General features: G+C 37.9%; 2 protein-coding genes across 4 annotated transcripts in view; both read left to right on the top strand.

The window, feature by feature from the left end:
- Nucleotides 1–8,233, top strand: part of LOC122642163 (splicing factor 3B subunit 3) — a 79,415-nt gene extending 71,182 nt beyond the window's left edge. For all 3 annotated transcript variants that reach the window (XM_043835588.1, XM_043835587.1, XM_043835590.1), the window contains exon 15: nt 7,766–8,233. In XM_043835588.1, coding sequence (XP_043691523.1) covers nt 7,766–7,966 — 201 coding nt within the window. In that variant the 3' untranslated portion in view covers nt 7,967–8,233. The remainder of the gene's footprint in view (nt 1–7,765) is intronic.
- A 5,059-nt stretch (nt 8,234–13,292) lies between these two features.
- LOC122641832 (strigolactone esterase D14-like) lies at nt 13,293–14,756 on the top strand. Its single transcript, XM_043835136.1, has 2 exons — nt 13,293–13,766; nt 14,298–14,756. Exons 1-2 carry the CDS (start codon nt 13,381–13,383, stop codon nt 14,731–14,733), a joined length of 822 nt encoding a protein of 273 aa, XP_043691071.1. The 5' UTR covers nt 13,293–13,380; the 3' UTR covers nt 14,734–14,756.
- The last annotated feature ends 5,332 nt before the right edge of the window (nt 14,757–20,088 follow it).

Genomic DNA, 20,088 nt, shown 5'->3' with positions numbered 1-20,088 from the left:
CATCCATTGTTACTCAGTGTAGATTCACACGGTGTTACTCTGGTCATCCAGTCTTTGTCCATTTCTGTGACTTTAGGGTAATTGTCTTGATTGCGTATGTTGATGAAATTATTATATCTGGTAGTGCTTCTTCTGGTATTGCGGAGGTTAAATCCTACAACAGCATTTTCAGATGAAAGACTTGGACGCTCTCTGGTATTTTCTTGGATTGAAGTTATTCGAAGTAAGAAGGGAATTAGTCTCTCACAAAGGATATATGTTCTGTATCTTTTGTCTGTGAAACAAAACTGAAGCTAAAAATAATCTGCAGCCAGAGAACAAGAAGAAGAAAGCAAAGAAGAAAGAAGAAGAACCGAGAGAAGAAGAAGAAGGAAAAACCGAGAGAAAAGAAGGCTTCTCACGATTTAGTTAAGTTAACTAAATCATGAGAGACAGATTTATTTATAACATAACTTAAGTGAATTACAATATGAAGTACCCAAAATACCCTTAAGACATAAAGCTAATTAGGACTAACTAGAAAGCACAATAAGAGACATAAACAACTCCAAACACCTAAACACGATAATTCTTAACACTCCCCCTCAAGCTGGAGCATAGACATCACCAAGATCCAGCTTGGAACAGCCATTTGCAAACTGTGGTCGAAATAAAGCTTTGGTAAACATATCGCCGAGCTGAAACTGGGATCGAACAAAAGGGGTAGTAATCAACTTCTTCAGAACAGCATCACGAACAAAATGACAGTCCACTTCAATGTGCTTAGTTCGTTCATGAAACACAGGGTTGTTGGCAATATAGATAGTAGCCTGGTTATCACAGTACATCTCCATGGGCTGATTACTGGAATAACCAAGCTCATGAGCAAAGGAACGAACCCACATCAATTCAGCGGTGAGCCATAGCTCGTACTCACCTACTCTGAACGAGCAACATGGTTTGTTTCTTGCTCTTCCAAGTAACCAAGTTACCACCAAAGAAAGTACAATAACTCGTAGTAGACCTACGATCACCATCAGAACCAGCCCAATCGGCATCAGAAAATCCAACAATGCTAGTGTGTCCATGACGGCGATAGATAAGCCCCTTGCCAGGAGCACCCTTAAGATAACGTAAAATACGACAAGCAGCCTCCCAATGAACTTGCTTAGGCGTCTGCATGAACTGATTGATAACACCCACAGCAAAAGAAATATCAGGGCGAGTAACTGTAAGATAGATAAGTCTACCGACCAGGCGTCGATACTGGTGTGGATCACCAAAGTCTGTGTCATCAGAAGCACCAAACTTGACATGAGGATCCATAGGAGTATCAATAGGTTTACAACCCATCATACCTGTCTCATCAAGTAAATCAAGAACATACTTCCGTTGGGACAAGCTTAGACCACGAGAACTGCGAACAACCTCGATGCCAAGAAAGTACCTGAGATTACCCAAATCCTTAATCTGAAAATTGTCAAGTAGATATGTCTTCACCTGTGCAATCCCAGAAGCATCACTACCAGTAATAATAATATCATCAACATATACGGCTAAGATGACCACATTAGACCCCTGTCGTCTAACAAAGATAGAGTGATCAGAGTAGCACTGAGAAAATCCACAACCAGCAACAACATTGCTAAATTTATCAAACCAGGCACGGGGGGACTGTTTCAGTCCATAAATTGCCTTGTGAAGGCGACAAACTCGGACACTATCCTCCCCCTGAGCAACATAACTAGGAGGTTGCTCCATATACACCTCCTCCTGCAGGTAACCATATAAGAAAGCATTCTTCACATCCATCTGGAAAAGAGGCCAGTCAAGGTCAACGGCCAAAGAAAGCAAGATACAAACGGAATTCAGCCTTGCAATAGGAGAGAAGGTTTCAAAATAATCGACCCCATAGGTTTGGGTAAACCCCTTGGCAACCAAACGGGCCTTGTGCCGCTCCACAGTACCATCGGGATTGTACTTCACCGTGTACACCCAACGACACTTAACAAGATCCTTACCAGGTGGGAGATCAACCAAAGACTAAGTCTTACGAGAGATGAGAGCCTCCATCTCCACATCCATAGCATTTTTCCACTCAGGGTGAGACATAGCAATGGTATAAGAAGCATAGTACTAAAACTCGCGATATTTCGGTCGAGATATCGAATATTTCGAGTATCTCGACCTGTCCGAAACGAAATGCAAGTCCGAAATGAAAAAATGCAATATTTCGAATATTTCGGAAATTTCGGTCATCTCGTTTTGGAAATTTCGAAAATCTTGGTAATTTCGGTCATCTCGTTTCGAAAATTTCGGAAATCTCGGACATTTTTGGCATTTTACACCCACAGAAAAATACCATATTTCGACCGAGATTTCAACGAAATTTCGGTATCTCGAAAATTTCGGTCAGACCGAAACACCGAAACGAAACGAGATTTAGTACCATGATAAGAAGTAGGAATAAAAGTAGAATGTAATGCAATAGCAAAAGCACGATAATGAAGAGGAAGATGAGAAACAGACACATAGTTGGCCAGAGGATAAAGAGGACAGGTAGTGCAAGCACGAGTACCTTTTCTCTTAGCAATAGGGAGATCATCAACGTTAACAGTGGGATCTGCAGGCAAAGAATCAGCTGGTGGCGGTAGAGGTGGGGTCGTAATAGATTGAACTGGGGGCAGCGGCTGTTGTTGGTGACGACGCACATAAACCTGTACAGGCGGGGCAACTATCGGCAAGGGAAGAGGAGCAGGGGCAACAACCCGATCAACGGCATCAAGAGGAACATCAACTGTGGGACCAGCAAAATACGGGGAACTCTCGAAAAAGGTAACATCAGCAGAAATAAACTGTTGGCGTACCCCTTCTGGGTACGAGAATATCCAAGAAATAAACACTTAACAGCCCGAGGAGATAACTTATCAAGCCCTGGGCGAAGCACATGAACAAAACACTGACAACCAAAAACACGAGGAGGAAGAGAGAAAACTGCCCGATCAGGAAAAACTATTTTGAAAGGAATTTGATTATTGAGGACAGACGAAGGCATACGATTAATAAGGAAACATGCTGTCAGCACCGCATTTGCTCAATAGAGTTTGGGAACATGTATATGAAACATCAAGGAACGAGTGACATCTAACAAATGGCGATTTTTGCGCTCTCCCACACCATTTTGTTGGGGTGTGTAAGAGCAACTAGTTTGGTGAAGAATACCATTGTCAGAACAAATATGAGAGACCTCACGCTGAATTAATTCAAGTGCATTGTCAGTATGCAAAGTCTTTAAAGAAACACCAAAATGAACTCGAATTTCATTATAAAACTATTTGAAGACAGAGACAAATTCAGATCGATCCTTCAAGAGGTACGGCCATGTCATACGAGAATGATCATCAATAAAACTAACAAAATAGGAAAACCCTAACCGACTTTTGACCCTACAAGGACCCCAAATATCCGAATGAACTAACTGAAATAAAGAAGTACTCCTAGACTCTGGACTCAAAGGAAAAACAGTATGATGATGCTTGCCAAGCTCACAAGCTTCACACTCGATACGGGAGACAGACTTGCAACTGGGAACAAGGTGCTGCATCTTAGATAGAGAAGGATGTCCTAGCCGATAGTGCCAATGTAAAGGAGATACGCCAGGAGAAGTAGCAACCGTTGCAGTAGATGTAGTTCCCAGATCAAGGTAATAAAGGCCTCCCTTCTCATACCCGCCACCAATCTTCGTCTTTGTTGCAAGATCCTGAAAGACACAATAAGAAGGGTGAAAGGTTATGGAACAATTCAAATTTTTAGTTAATTGACTAACAAACAAGAGGTTAAGAGGAAGCTTGGGAACATGAAGAACATTAGCTAAAGATATGTTAGAAGACAGAGCAACTTTCCCATGACTAGTGATTGGCATAGAGGATCCATCTGCAATAGAAATCCGAGATGACACAGAAGTCTGTGTGGAAGATGAAAACAAAGTAGGCTTACCAGTCATGTGAGAGGATGCTCCTGAGTCAATGACCCACGGAGAGGATGAGGATGCGAAACAAGCAGTAGTACCTGAGTGGGCAAGGACAGCTGTAGATGTAGAAGAAGAAGCCTCAAGTTGCTAGACTCGTTGTGAGAGTTGAGAGACTAAATCATTAGAAGAGGTACCACCATTTGTAGAGGATCTCGGGGCAGGGTCGGAAGAGTGCACAGAATCAGTCCCTCCATCAGATATGGCAGAGTTTGCTAATTGCTCACGGGCCCACTGTGGTTTGCCATGTTTGAGCCAACACTTATCAACAGTATGATTAGACCGATTACAATGAGTGCACCATCGAGAACTAGTATCAACAGCACCAGAACCAGCAGTGTTAGATGTAACCCCACGACCTCCAGAACCAGCGGCACGGCCACGCCCAAAATTAGAACCACGACCACGAGAAGAAGTACCACCACGACCACGACCACGCTCTCCAGTAGAAGTGAAAAGGGCAGAATTATCTTTGTTGGTAGGAGCTGAATCAGACTTAACCACAAAAGGGGATACAACTCTCTGGATCCGACAATATGCTTCATTCATAGAGGGGATCTTCTCTCCAGTCAACAATTGACTTTTGACGGATTGAAGATCAGAATCTAGCCCAGAGAGAAATTTAGCAACCAAAAATTCAGATCATTGGGACTTGATTACAGCAGCATCAGTAGAGATAGGTTGGTATGCATGTAGTTCTTCCCACATCCCCTTCAATGAACTGTAATACTCACCAAGGGATTTTCCATCTTGTTTAAAAGAAAAGAATTTCTCATAGACATCATAAATTCGGGACAGATTTGTATCTTGAGAGTAGCTCTCTTTTAAGTTCGTTCCAAACACCCTTGGCAGTTTTATGAAACATAACATTGGAAGCAATGGAGGGTTCTATGCTATTCCAAAGCCAGCAAAGAAGGGTTGCATTCTCAGCCTTCCAATCATCATATTTGGTATCAATGGAATCCACTGGTTCCATCGTAAGATATTTCATCTTCCGGTGAGCAGTGACATAGACCCCAAAGGCTTGAGACCAAAGTAGATAATTAGAAGCACCATTCAGCTTCACACTGGTAATCTGAATATTAAAGTTGTCGGTAGAAGACTTAGCATCAGCCATTAGGGAAATAAAAAGGTGCAAACTCCAATGTCGATAACAGCCCAAAAGAAAGAAATCTCTGATCAGGGTAAAACCGATAGCCTTGAAGAATAGGGCAGAACAGCCCAATACAGAAGTATAGTCTTTGATAAATATAACCAGCAATAGTGATGTATAATGACTAGAAGTCCAGCCACAAGAATGAAGAACAAACCCCAGAAGAAAAAACAAATCGATTTCCACAGGGTTTTGGAATATCGATTATCAGGGTTTTAGGGGCAAGCAAATAACCAATCTTCAAGGACTTCGAACAGCAGCAGGAACATACACAATCAGTTGCAGCATAGCAGGGAACTCTAGTCCTTCATGAATATATGACTAGAGTTTAGATCAACATAGGCAGCATAGGTTGCTGTAGACCACGATAACCAAAAGGATGAAAAAGAACCTTCAAAACAGCAGCAAGATGATTCTCGTGGATCAGAATTTAATGCTCTGATACCATGAAACAAAACTGAAGCTAAAAATACAAAACTGAAGCTAAAAATAATCTGCAGTCAGAGAACAAGAAGAAGAAAGCAAAGAAGAAAGAAGAAGAACCGAGAGAAGAAGAAGAAGGAAAAACCGAGAGTAAAGAAGGCTTCTCACGATTTAGTTAAGTTAACTAAATCGTGAGAGACAGATTTATCTATAACATAACTTAAGTGAATTACAATATGAAGTACCCAAAATACCCTTAAGACATAAAGCTAATTAGAACTAACTAGAAAGCACAATAAGAGACATAAACAACTCCAAACACCTAAACTCGATAATTCTTAACAGTCTGGAACTGGAATGCTAGTGTCCAAACCTGTTGATATGCCTATGGATTCACATCAGAAATTTGGGGCAAATGATGGTGAGGAGCTTGCAGACGAAGTATCAGTACAGAAGATTAGTTGGTAAACCCATTTAACTTACTATTACAAGGCCAGCTATTTCATTTGCTGTTGAAGTTGTCAGTCAGTTAATGGAAACACCCAAGAGGGTTCACTGGGAGGCAGCTTGTCGGATATTGTGGTATCTTATGGATGCTCTAGGAAAGGGGCTTATTTATAGTTCTAATAAGCATATTGATTTGGTTGGGTGTTATGATGCAAACCGGGCTGGTGCTGAAGGTGATAGGAGATCTACCACTTGTTATTGTACATATGTTGGTGGAAATCTTGTCCTATGAATGAGCAAGACGTAAACAACAGTGGCAAGAACTAGTGTTTAAGCTGAGTATATAGCTATGGCTTATACTATGTTGAGTTGATGTGGTTGAGATCACTTCTCTAGGAGATTAAATTTTCGGTTACTAAACCTATAGATAGGTTTTGTGATAATCAAGCTGTCATTTTACATTGCCAGTAAACCAGTGTTTCACGAGAGGACCAAACACATTGAGGACGACTGTCACTTTGTGAGGGATGCAATTATGAGGAAACTGATTTCTACTCCATTTGTTTCTTCTGGGAATCAACTTGGTGATGCTATCACCAAACCTTTGTTTCGTCCAGTCTTTCTTGAGGTTGCTCCAAGCTGGGCATGGGAGATGTATATGCTCTCTCTTGAAGGGAGTGTTGAGATTAGTATTATCAAGTTGAGTATTACCGCAAGGGTTTGGGGAAATATTACTGCTGTTTAGGGTATTTTTAGTAATGTCTTGTAGACAAAGGTATTATTGTCCTATAGTTGTTTCTCAGTATAACAAATACATAAGATAGCCCACCGTTAGACTATTTAGTCTAACCATGAGCCTGTTTCTTCTCTAAGAGACTTGCGGTCCTCTTCTCTCTCTCCTTTCTTCCTTCTTTCTCTTGCTTTATACATATTACCTGTTCTTGATAGTGTTTCATTATAGATAAGATTAAGGGGGGGAAAATCCATGTACCATGTGTGAGTTGATAGATGAAGAAGGAAAATTCTGTACTTGTTCAACCAAATATTTGTTGTTGAATTCAAGAACTCCGGAAATAGATTATGCTGATTCAGAAAGAATACAAACTAAGAATGTCTGCTTCACAAAAGATGAAAGAATGCATTATAAAACTACGATATGAAGAAGGGGGGGAGAAAAAACAAAAAGCATGGAAGCTTCTTAAAATCCACTGCTCAGATGGATGTGTCCTGAAACTAATGATTCAAATTATTCTCTGGCTTTTTCACTAAAAATGGCTTATGCATTGTCCTTTTTTGGGCCGGGTGTTGGGAGGGTATCCAAACTGTATTTGCTGCTTAAAGAACTTCAGATCAGCCTGCTGCTCTAGATACATGCATTCTAACACGTGGTTACATTCTTCTCTTCTTTGTAATTGGATTAAGTATGACAAGGCTGTTATCCTTCTTTGATCAAATGTTACCTGAAATTTAGTGGTACAGTTCATGGTACTGTTGGAGCAAAAAATTGATTTTACTTGTGCCACAAATTTAATTGGGTTTTCGCTTGTTTCTAAACATTCACCTTGTCACGGTTATAGAGCAACAGATCTCACATGACATCATTCAAGTTAATGTCAAATGAATGCAATCGTTGGTTCTCTGAGTTCAGTTGGTTCTATCCTGTTGCATACACTTAACGTCCTTATTCTAGTGGTGATCGCGACTCTCAGGGTCCAAATGTTTTGGTTCCTCTGCAGGCTAATGTACCCAAGATGCTTGATGGGGACATGCTGGCCCAGTTCTTGGAGCTTACAAGTATGCAACAAGAAGCTGTCCTGGCATCATCATTTGGCTTGATGGATGTGGGATCGTCAAGTTCAAAGCCACCCTCTCAGTCACCTATCCCTGTCAATAAGGTTGTACAGTTGCTTGAACGACTTCATTATGCCCTTAACTAAGCATTAAACAGCAAAAGATTTGCTATTTTCAGCCCTCAGTTATACATTTTGCTCAAGCAAGGAAAGAAAGCAAAGATCTTCCTGAGCCCAGGTACAATATTTATCTCCATATGAGTGGCAGCAAGGGGATTGCTGCTAGCAATTATAGGAGCTACATTTGGAATAACTGCTCATAAAATCAGATTTCTACTGGCAACCATCAGGATCTTCATGCGGCTGCTGCTAGGAGGAGGAATGTGTGAATGCACTGTGTCTCTTTGTAAACAGGTAACTTATTTTGCGTGAAGGAAAAAAAATATCTATTATTTGGTTAGATGCCCTCCCTGAAGAAGAATCAATGACAATCTCAACCTAAATTTGGGCTTTTTAGTTCATAGATTCTTTTTTGGTGCTATTTTGAGTTCAGAGATTTAGTTGTAATACCTTTTGTAACATATAACAGTAACTTTCTACCTACTCCCCCACCCCACCCTTTTTTAAAGAAGGAAAAAGAGAAAAAAGTGGGAAAGATGTTTGGGTTATTTAATTTTAATCCAGGAACTGACATCTTTCATTTTTCTGTTCCAACTTGGTTTGTGTTCATGGTTTCTCCCGGCATATTATTCATTTTGATTAAACATCTTTCAAGTTTTCTGTTCCAATTTGGTTTGTGTTCATGGTTTCTCCTGGCATATTATTCATTTTGATTAAACATCTTTCTAGTTTTATGCTCCAACTTGGTTTGTTCATGGTTTCTCCCGGGCATATTATTCATTTTAATTAATCTCAAAGATCTCTTAATGGTGCACTGATTTGTTGATAGAGATCCAGGATTTCACGCAATTATTATGCTTGTTCACATTCCCTACTCTTCTTTTATTAAATCACCATTCTCAGCCTCTCAGGGGTTCTGGATAGTTATCTATGTAACGACTCTCCTCACACGGGTTATATACCAAGCCTTGAACCTTTGACTTCTGGGTACAACACATCACCAATGAACCTGAGGCAACAAAGAAGGTGGTATATGTGCTGTGCAAACAATATTTTGTAAGTTGCCTCTAAGGAATGGTTTCAGGGTGACGAGGCAGGTAACTATGATGGTAAATCCGTGGCTGAATTTCCTTTTTTCTTGAATATAATAGACTAACAAAAAAGGAGAAAAGTTTACGTTCACCCATGAATCTAAGGTCATTATTGCTCCCCTCCTATATGTTTCTGATCCAAAATGTTCTTTACTATTTGTAGACACTTATCCAAGTGCAATGATGACCATCAGTGATGGAATTCCTTCTTCATTGGAGCTTTAGGAAAACTCAGTCCAAGGAGAAAAGTTCAAATTCTTTGGCTTTTACATCCTATTTAGAGCTATAACCAAAATATTCCGCAGGAGGGTCCTTATTCGTCACCATCCCTATTGCCTTTTTATAACAGGTTTAAAGTGGAGTTGGGTTCCCATAAGTTCTCAACCATTGGCCATATCCACAACATTGGTGGTATTTATGAAAGGAAAAAGTTCTCTGAGCCATTGGACGAGGGTATACTAGCACCTTCACTCTCTCACACACACATGAAATGACTTCTCTACCCTTTATTTTCAAAATTTTTCTGCTCCTTCCCCATCTCCCTACCACACAATTTGATGAGCTACCCTATGCGGCTATGCCATTTACTGAGAAAACACTCTCCCTTCATGTATTATCACTTTTCATTAAATGATCATATCCCCATAACGAAAAAGATGGGGTCCTTGGCTCAACCGTCCAGCTTATTGAGCAGAATAGGCACCAAGGCACTTTCATAATAATGCTTTCTTCATGTATAGTCAGAAAATGGCTGGGTGTCCACCAAAGGGGACAAGATCACCATCCAAGAGGGAAGTGTGACTCCTTTCAAAGACTAGTAAGACAAAACAGGGAGGGGAGGGGAGGGGAGGGGAACCACTGTCCTCCAAGGGGTCCCCTACTCCTCATCTCCGCTCTACTTTTTCTGATCAGTCTTCTTTGATGAATAGTGAGGATCCTTATCCAGAGCCATCAATAAGATACATTTGTGTGGATTAAGTTTTTCTTCACTCGTGGAGAAGGAATGATCCTGTGATTGGACTCCTATATCAAATTAACTCCCACCCCTTATTGTAGAAGGTCGAAAATACTTTTTCCCATGGTAATCACATGGTCATGTCTCTATGGTACAGAGATTCACTCTTTAAAACAGATGAAGTAAAACTGGGTCCCATCTGTGTCAATCCGTTTCGTGTTTCTATTGTCATTTCTATCCACCAATGATAAATTGGTTGTTTCCCAACTTCATGATTGTGATGTTCTTTATTTTGAACAGTTTTTTTTTATACAACTTTTTGAATAAATTATATTGGTCTAAAAAAATTGAGACTAATTTTTTTTGGGTGAATAAATTGAGACTAATTGATTTGTAGACATACAATACAAATGAAAATGGCATGGTTTCATTTAAAATTTTTTAATATTATTCAAAGAAAAACGTTTGCACAATTTCTATTCATGGAAGACAGCAACTCCATTACATGGTTGATTCTTTTCCTTTGTCAAATCTTGGGAAGACAGCAACTCCATTACATGGTTGATTTTTTTCCTTTGTCAAATCTTGGGTACAATCTAACGAAGAAGTTTTCAAGTTAAAACAAATGGAGCCCAAATGCTAATTCCATGATTAAAAATTGGAACGTTTATATATATAAAAGATTTCAATATTTCGTGAGTCATGTAGTTGAGATAGGCCAATAAATTTTGAGAAGTGAGGATGCCATTTAATCCAAACATTAAAGTTGAATAAATCAACTGATTATAAATTTCCGTCCCGAACAATGTGAGAGTGTAAATGCTTTTCTAATTTATCTTTTTAAAAATAAAAATAAAACACACAATAACAATAAGGAGGAGAATAAAAAGATTACAATATGCTAACAACATCCATCAACTACAATAGGAATCCTTATCGAACCACACAAAGTCTTTGTCAAAATATAGAAGCAAATGCAACCAACAAATTGTTGAACAATAGACGCAACATCTCTTTTAGGAAAGGATTAGGTAAAAAGATCTAAAATCCTCACAAGTCTAGCTTCCAATAAGACATTACGGATCCTTTAATCCATATTCTCCAACCTTCTTGATATAGGGAGCTTATTAAGGCAATGTTTGGTATGCATGCATTCTTGGAATGCATTCTAAGTCAATTTCGCATTCTCGGATGATAAAAATTGTTGTTTTTATTGTCCGAGAATACAAAATCGACCTAGAATGTATTCCAAGAATGCATACCAAACACAGCCTAAAGTTAAGAATGCAAGTTGATTGATATTGAATAAGAATATATAATATGTAAATATCATAATTCAAGTCCCCTTAAATATTCTTTTTCTTTTGTTTGGTGCGGTATCTAAATTCATATACCTACAAACTAAAAAAAATTGAAAGATTTACTTAAGACTAGAAATACATTTTTGTTTCTTTTAATGGGATTTTTTTTCTTTCTTTTGTGCAATATCTAAATTCATATAATTAAACAGACAATTCAGATGGGATCAAATTTTGGGATATTAATTACATCCCGACATGAAGTAAGTCAGTGGATGAATACAATACAAACACATACATTTATAGGATCGGTGCCAAAATTAAAGTGCTGAAAAAAAATGAGTGAAGAAAACAAATACCATCATACTAATAATAATATAGTATGCCATGATAGATAGTTCATAGCATGTAGTTATGTGGGTGAGAGAGTTGTTGGGAGTAGATAACTGGTGAATAAATCATTAATGAGACATGACCTATAACAGCATATAAAATTGAATGAACACTCATATCCACATTCAATTCAAAAAGCTTGCAATCATAAACTCTTGGATGGCAAATTGGTTGGCCTGCATTTATAGTTGATTCTGCAATTCACATTGGGATCAAGATCCTCTGTAAAATCGGTGAGGCGGTGGTGTACATCCGACGGCAGAGCAGATGTCACGTGACACACAATTACATAAGACCAACTTACAAGCTAGGGATTATTTCTGACTCCCAATTAACTTCTTCCTAGCTTCTTTCTCTTTCTTGAAATTTTTTTTAAAATTTTATAGTTACTAATGATTTTGGGAAACTTTAACAAGAAAGAGAAAGTTCTACAAGATACATATTGGTTCTCATAATTTTGATTTCTTACCAAAAAAAAATGTATTTTCACCACTTCACAAAAGAGCTACACAGCCCACACCAAGCCTATGCATAGTTGCTTGCCCCCACACCCCCCCCCCCCCCCCCCCTCTCCCCCTCTTTTTTTTCTTTTTTTTTTTTTTTTTTTTTTTTCTTTTTTTTTTTTTTGAGGGGAAAAGCATGGTGGGTGAGGTTAAGTGGGATATCATTTATCAATTCCTATTATAAAATTTAATTTGTATTTATTTGTTATGATGAGAATGAACCATGTTTAGGCATGGTAGAGTGAAGAAGTAATCTGATGATTTGATGGGGTTACTGTCCTCCATTGATGATACACGTTTCATACACTAAGATGCCATTAATTTTTTTTGGCAACAACATTCATAAATTTAAAATAAAAGTCATTTCTTAATATTTCGATTATGTAAGTAGCTAGCTTTATATAATATTCTTTTGTTTTTTGAGTGATTCTGATAAGATATTTCCCATTTAAACAAATAATGCCTAAAAAATGGACAATGTATCTAAAACTAATAAGCAAGAAACATAACAAAAATTTCTATCATCAAAACCAAATGTAGAATTAGTAACCACTGAATGGGCCAACCTAACCACAGTATTCCTTTTAATATTAAAGAACACAGAAGGAGAATTAAAAACAATTACAGATAAATTTAGGTTATATAAGTAATCCCTAATCCTCCAGTCTATGTCCAAATCAAGAGATGTGGACAAGTCCAGAATCAAGAAAAAAAACATATGCTGCCAACCTAATCAGAACCATTACCACCTCTCAATATTATACAGCAATTTTGTTGTCTTAAAACCCAAAAAGGGGGAATATAAAAGAAAGAACCAGACCCATGTATCATACTTGAGAAAATTAGTACAAATTGAAGGTGTGGACATAGGTGTTTCAAAGGAAAATGTACAACTGAGCAGTACGTACTTGTGACTTTCACATGCACAAATTGATCAACATATGCTGCATAAGAAAAGTGTACATTTCCCTTTGCAATTTATGTACAGAGTTCTCTCTCTCTCTCTCTCTCTCTCTCTCTCTCTCTCCCCCTTATACTCATTTTAAAAAATAATGAGAAAAGGGGAAAATACACAATTTATTAGAATATTAGTTGTATAAATGGCTAGCATGGAAGTCATATCATTCTATAGAATTTACAAGTCCTCAAAACTCTCTGTTTGGTAGCTGTAGCTACCACAGTTACATTTTTCAGCAAAACCATGGATTTTCTGAATGGAGAGGGAGGAATTGTGGGAGCCCTAAACGCCAAAGTTTATGGCAATGGAACAGAAACTCTTGTTCTCTCTCATGGGTTTGGTTCAGACCAGACTGTATGGCACTATATCCTCCCTTACTTGGCATGCTACTTCAAGGTGGTGGTCTTCGACATGATTTTTTCAGCAAATGTCAATCCTCAGCTTTACAATCCTCATAGATATTCAAAGTTTGATTCCTATGCTGAAGACCTTATTTGTCTTCTTGACCAGCTCAATGTGACCAGTTCTATCTACTTGGGTCACTCAATGTCTGCCATGATTGGGTGCATTGCTGCAACACATAGGCCACACCTCTTTAAACATATTATCTTACTAAGTGGCTCTCCAAGGTCTCTCTCTCTCTCTCCCTCTCTCTCTCTCTTTAATTTGTCTATGAAGAGTGGATCTAATTGTATTAGTGTCTATAATTGATTTCTTTTGTGTAATACTAATTGATAGGGCCTCGTTGGTAAGTGCTATGTACAAAATCTCTTGCATTGGAACCCATGGTTATGGATCCGAATCCATTAGTATGGATCATTTTTCTTTTCTGAGTAAAATCCCCTAGTATATGAAATAGTGAAAAAGTGCTTTCGTTGTTGTAAGACAAGACGTCTTTGTATCTTAATGCATGTATTTGATTTATTCGGAATTATTAGAGTGGGATCCACTTTGGGAGGAATACGAGTTGAAGCAATAACAAGAATATTTATAGTGGAATATCTTTCGAAAATCCCTGATAAGATAGTTCACTAATAGACCGAGGGATATGTAATTCAGCATTCTCCATTATTATTTAATTACCTCAACCAATTATTATATATATATATATATATATGCTTTTAGTTTCTGCAGTTTAATTGTAACTTCTTTATCTGTAGGTACCTCAATGCAAAAGGATATTATGGGGGCTTCAAGAGATCAGATGTTGAGATGGTTTTCAAAGACATAAAACAGGATTATCATGCTTGGGTGAAAAATTTTTCTCCACAGGCTGTTGGTGTCAATGATACAGCATCAATACATGAGTTTGAGTGCAGTTTAGGGAGAATGAAACCCAATATTACACTTCATGTTGCTAAAACTGTGTTCTTGAGTGATCTTAGATGGGTGTTGAGACATGTTAAGATACCTTGCACCATCATCCAATCTGAAAGGGACTTTGTTGTTCCAATCTCAGTTGCAGAATACATGAAACATAAGCTTGGTGATGACACAAAGGTTGAGATATTGAAGACAAAAGGCCACCTTCCTCAGCTCACAGCTTATCCTTTACTGTTGGAAGTATTAAAGAGAGTGCTTCATATTAATGATTAACATGAGAGGGTATTTTAGAAATCTCTTTGCTCCCTGCTTCTGTTCTTCTTAAAGGGGCAGGGACTTCTACAAGTAATATATGCAAGAAATAGTCATCTTATATTCTATGGTACATTACTAAGGATCTGAAGTGTTTAATATCTTTCTGTCGAAGTCTTTGTAATAGCTGCTTGCAAAAGATTGTTATGGACTTCTAAAGTAAATAATTCATGATCTTCCCTTTCCATCTTCAATGTTCCATATCTTATAATTCAGTACTAACTTACATGATATTGCTTTGGTGTTTGATGGGTCTTGCTGGATTGGGGAAAAGAAATAAGGATTTAGGCATGAAAACACAGGATTGACCCATATATGAACAAAATAATTAAGATGATAGAAACAGGAACCTCTCTCTAGATTTGCCTAAAAATTTTACACCAAGAGTTGGTGTCTAGATATGATCTTCTCTATAGTTCCCCTGAAAATATAAGAATTAGATTTGGAAGGGAGTCTTGTGAAGCAGTGAGTACGTCCACTTCCAGTCATTTTCCACTTCATTTAATCATTTGGGTCTTTTGGTTTTAATTATTCAACTTTGAAGGTTTGAATTCTGACCATGGATTAAAGGGATTCCAAGCATGTGTTTGTTATAAACTTTACTTTCTCTGGTCATGTTCACATAGATAGAACAGGAACTTGGCCAGTGACAGTGTAGGACCCGGTTTGCACTAACGTTGTGTGAGGACTTTAAATGGTTCTCTTTTTCTTTAATAGATCCCACCATCAAATTTCAGCTTGGAACACAAATAGAAAGTGATCAAAATTATAGGTCTATATACAGTTTCAGAAAATTATCCAAATTACCAAATTTCCTACAATTGAGCTGAGGACCTAGCTCTCCTCCAGCCGTGGCGGGAGCTGAAGGATCCAGCCCAGCAAAACAAGGGGGAGTTTGGTCATTTCAAGGGGGGAGGAGGGCCATAATGCCCGTTCAATAAGTAGATCCTTGGTGGTTGTAAGGGTTGTCCAAAATCGTTGAAGCAGCCGGCGAGCCTCGCCATGGCGACTAGCAATTGGGCCGGTCAAGAAGTTGTTGGATAAGCCGATGCAACCCATCCACCCCAATCCCTTTCAGTCCGTTTATCTGTTCTCTTTCTTGCCTCCGAAACAATCATAAAATCATGAAATGTTACTGTTTTGCTGAGCTGGATTCTCCGGCTCCCACCACGGCTAGAGGAGAGCCAGGTCCTAGGTCAATTGTAGGAAATTTGGTAATTTTGATAATTTTCTGAAACTGTATATAGACCTATAATTTTGATCACTTTTTTATTTGTGTTTCATAAGTGAAAATCTTTGTTTATTCTTTCTCAATATTCCATTTTCTAAGATTTTGGTCGATTCCGGCCAGTTTTGACTGTTTCCAATCCGATTCAAAATTGATGGAGGCCGATTCCAGGTTCAATTCCAGGATTTCAAACCTGGCATGGAGTAAAGGCCTTTTGTGTGGTTGGGTTCGGTTCCTTTGGTGAACCCACGATAGGTGTTTGGATTAGATTATTACACGAGAAAAAAGACGGAGTTTTGGGTTTTAATTGCCATACTTGTATTAATTAATTATGGTTTATTATTGATTTCCTTCTACCAATGACCTATATAAGTGGTTATAGATGACATAAGTGAAAGGGAAAAAAATCTCTATTTAATTTATGGTGTTTCCTATGCTCTCTCAGAGGCGGGGCACCGTTAAATGATGCCTCTACCGCCTGAGTATATATACCCAAGTATGCTCATCCATTGGCTCAGATGCTTCTGTAGAGACCATGTGATCAAGTAGAGATCTCTTACCCAAAAAAGAAAAAGGAACGCCATGCAGTTGCGCATTGTAGCATGTCCTTGCATGCGAAATGATCGACACACCCCTTATGAAAAAACGGAAATAACCAGGGATGCACTGGATCACTTGTATCTTGAGTAGTATGTATCGACTGAAGAGAGTGGAGGAGGTGATCAGGTTTTTTTTGTTTTTTCTTTGGTAATGGAGGAGGTGATCAGTTGAAGAGTTTGATTCATGAGGTGGTAATAAAAGCAAATACATACACTTATTAAAACGAACGAGAAACTTCAATACATTATTAATTGAACTGTTCTCCATATATATATATATGAAACTTTCACTACTACTTCTTCTTATTAAAACCAAATCTGATGATCGATGATCAGTTGGATCCCACTTCTTTGGGTTCACCTCTACTTCCAGTAGTACTCCTCTTATTGGTGGACGTTGAAGGAGGATTGTGGTTGATTTGAGGTGGACTACCGGGGTTAATCTCGTGTTACGGTGGCTTATTATTATTATTATTATTATTATTATTATTATTATTATTATTATTATTATTCTGTCTTTCCTTTTTGCCTGTCTATTGTACTGCCAAATTTCTATACCAAAAAAAGAAAGAAAGAAACCTCTACTTCATGAGAAAATGTTTAGGCATGTAAAACCCCATTCTTGTTGCCATGCTTGCTTTGATAATTAATCTCAAGTGTATGTGGTGTCTAACTAGGCTCTTAAGCGTATCCAAATAAGATGGTTCCTTCCTTCCTTCCTTCCTTCCTTCCTTCCTTCTTGCAGCCCCTCTGGATTTCTGATGACATCATCAATTAAATGATTGATGACCCTTTTTAATAAAGAGGCCAAGATCCGCCGTCTGAATGGATCCAGATTTCAGATCCTCTACGATGTGATTGTGCTGTACAAACACAAGACCGCATGTTATGACCGTCTTACCTCTGTCCAAGCACCTTGGGACCTGAAGAGGGGAGGGGGCGGGCACTGAATTGGCTGAATCCCCTCTCCTATATGTGCCTTGGGACGTGGATTGGATCCCAGAATTTTGTTTAAATTATATATATATATATATATACATTATGAAAAAAGATTGAGATGATGAGACCACTCCACTCATCGGTTTACCGGCCCGACTCCATTGCCTTGCCACTACCTACAAAGTTTCTTTAATTTTCTTGTCCTCCTTTCTCTGACTTGGAAAGCCAATAAAGGAATCTTTCTTCAGCATGCTTATAAGGATGGGATCAAAACCATTCCCAATTAATACAGGTTTTAGATCAGAAGTAGCATTCTGCAAAGCGTTCTCTCTCTCTCTCTGTCTCTAAACCCTAACCACACAAGTACACAACCCTAACCCCATCCCCCCTTTCTGAAAAAAAAAAAAAACAAAACAAAACAATGCAAAATAAAAAGCGCTAGCCATAGGACCCATAGCAAGGAACATTCCACTAATAATTCCAACAGACAAAGTAACCACCTACTCATGATCGATCTCCATGTGGCAAAATAAGTAGCTGGTGATGATGGATCAAAGCCATTCCATCCTTGTACACAAAATCTCCTAGTATGTATTATTATGTAAGGCTATATTTGGATGTCAAGGAAAAAAAAAACATAATGAAACAAAAATCATGATGATGCAATGATAAATTTATATGTCTATCTCTCTCTTCAAATTCAAATTTAAATTTTTTTTTGAATTTTTTTTTTCTTCTTTTCTTAACATCCAAACATAACCTATATATATACATGTATTATATAAAGGATTTTCGAGGAATGGTTTCCTAAGAAGGCATTCCAGTATGGTCTGACTCTGACATCTGCTACATTAATGTAGGTTGGATAGAGCCAAATTCATTTGGCTGGTCATCACTTATAAGATATGGGAGATATATACAAGTATTTTATATGTTAAAAAAAAAAACCCTACTTCGTTTGTAGAGTGATAGGGGGCAATTAAAGAACGAATAATTCATTATACAATTCCAATGGTTAATAATCATAAGCATTGATCATCTCTTTTTTAAAAGGTTCCCTTTCTCTAAAAGTATTTGGATAGGGTGCTTTCCAAATGCTGGCCCCCTCATTCCCTCCTTCCCTACTGTTGAAGAAGAAGATTGGAAATGGATAAAAAATGAGTAATTCAATCATAAATTTATTTGTGGGATCACTGTCAAAATGACTTTCTATGTTTCAGTATATCATATTTAGTGGGATAGGAATATGTAGAGGTGAACTGCTTCTTCCTGCACCTTCCAACAATTATGGAGTTCCATCGATTTTAAGATCAAGAACGAAGAAGGTTAATCATGTTAATATCTTCATATTCTGATCTGTGTCCCCTCCAGTTTCCCCAAAGCCTGTAAGAAGGGGGAGGGGCACAATGACCACCCTACCCCTGTTCGAACACTCTACCTGGGTGGGGTCCACCCACCTTTATTACAGGCATTGGGGAACTGTAATTGATTAATTAAAAGTTTTTTGAATCTGAAATCTACACTCATCTTCGGCATTTAAATATTTAGGGTTCAACTTTCCCAAATGGTTTAAGGTTTGATTTTCAATTTTAAATTCTGAATGATTTGGGGAAGATGAGGGTAATTTGATTACTTTATTTTATAATTTTGGTAGATTTTTATCACAAGAACATTTTGATCATTAGATTTCCTGAAATTAACATCTAACGTCCCAAAATAACAGACTGAACTAAAGTGTTACAATGTTTTGAAAATAGGAACATGTCAAGATTGTAAGATTGTAAAGGTGCATTTGTATCAATAGGCACTTTGAGGAGACATTTGACAAAAACCCTTTTTGTTTTTTTTAATAACCAGAAGGAGATCGATCAACTTGAAGACCTATTTGATTTTTACTTTTATTGACTAAAGGTTCACGGTTATCACGAGTGCCACTGAATCAGTGACAATTAAAGGGTATCTTTAACAATTATAAAATAAGAAAGCCAAAGATCGATGAATAAATCCGACAATCCGTAGAGAGATGATTGCTAAATGCTTGCTTTAACTAGTGCGCATCTTAATTTGGTACTTTGGAGTTTGGACCTTATCCTTATCCTTGTAAGCAGTGGCCGGGACACATCAGTCTCCTTGTCAATGTTACATGGGGCCATGGTTCAAAGAATCTAATCAGAATCTATGGAATCGGTTGACTCGGATTTCAATTATGTCCGATAACCCTTTTTTCTTACAAGTCAGCTATGAATGCAATTTTTACCCCAAAAAAATAAGCTATGAATGCATTTACATCATTCTTTCTTTGTTTCATTTGTTATTATTTTTACCAATAAATAGTTGGAACTGGGAAGGCAATATAATATTATATCTTAGCTCTTGTTGTAAGACCTATAAGAATTTTGAATAAAAAATGGCATACCCACTACACGAGGCTCCCACACTATTGCAGGGTTTGGAAAGGATTATAATGTACGCAACCTTATCCTCTCTTTATGGAGAGGTCATTTCTTGATTTGAACTCGCAACCGCTTTTGAATAAAAAAACTCCAAAAA

This window comes from Telopea speciosissima, chromosome 10 (genome assembly GCF_018873765.1).
Source record: "Telopea speciosissima isolate NSW1024214 ecotype Mountain lineage chromosome 10, Tspe_v1, whole genome shotgun sequence".
Classification (NCBI taxonomy): Eukaryota; Viridiplantae; Streptophyta; class Magnoliopsida; order Proteales; family Proteaceae; genus Telopea; species Telopea speciosissima.
Note: the sequence above shows the minus strand (reverse complement) of the source record. Positions and strands in the feature narration are given on the sequence as shown.

Excerpts from the sequence above, each read along its gene's own strand:
- LOC122641832 (XM_043835136.1), top strand. The coding sequence starts at position 13,381 with ATGGATTTTCTGAATGGAGAGGGAGGAATTGTGGGAGCCCTAAACGCC. Across the intron at positions 13,767-14,297 it reads TTACTAAGTGGCTCTCCAAG|GTACCTCAATGCAAAAGGAT; the intron begins GTCTCTCTCTCT and ends CTTTATCTGTAG.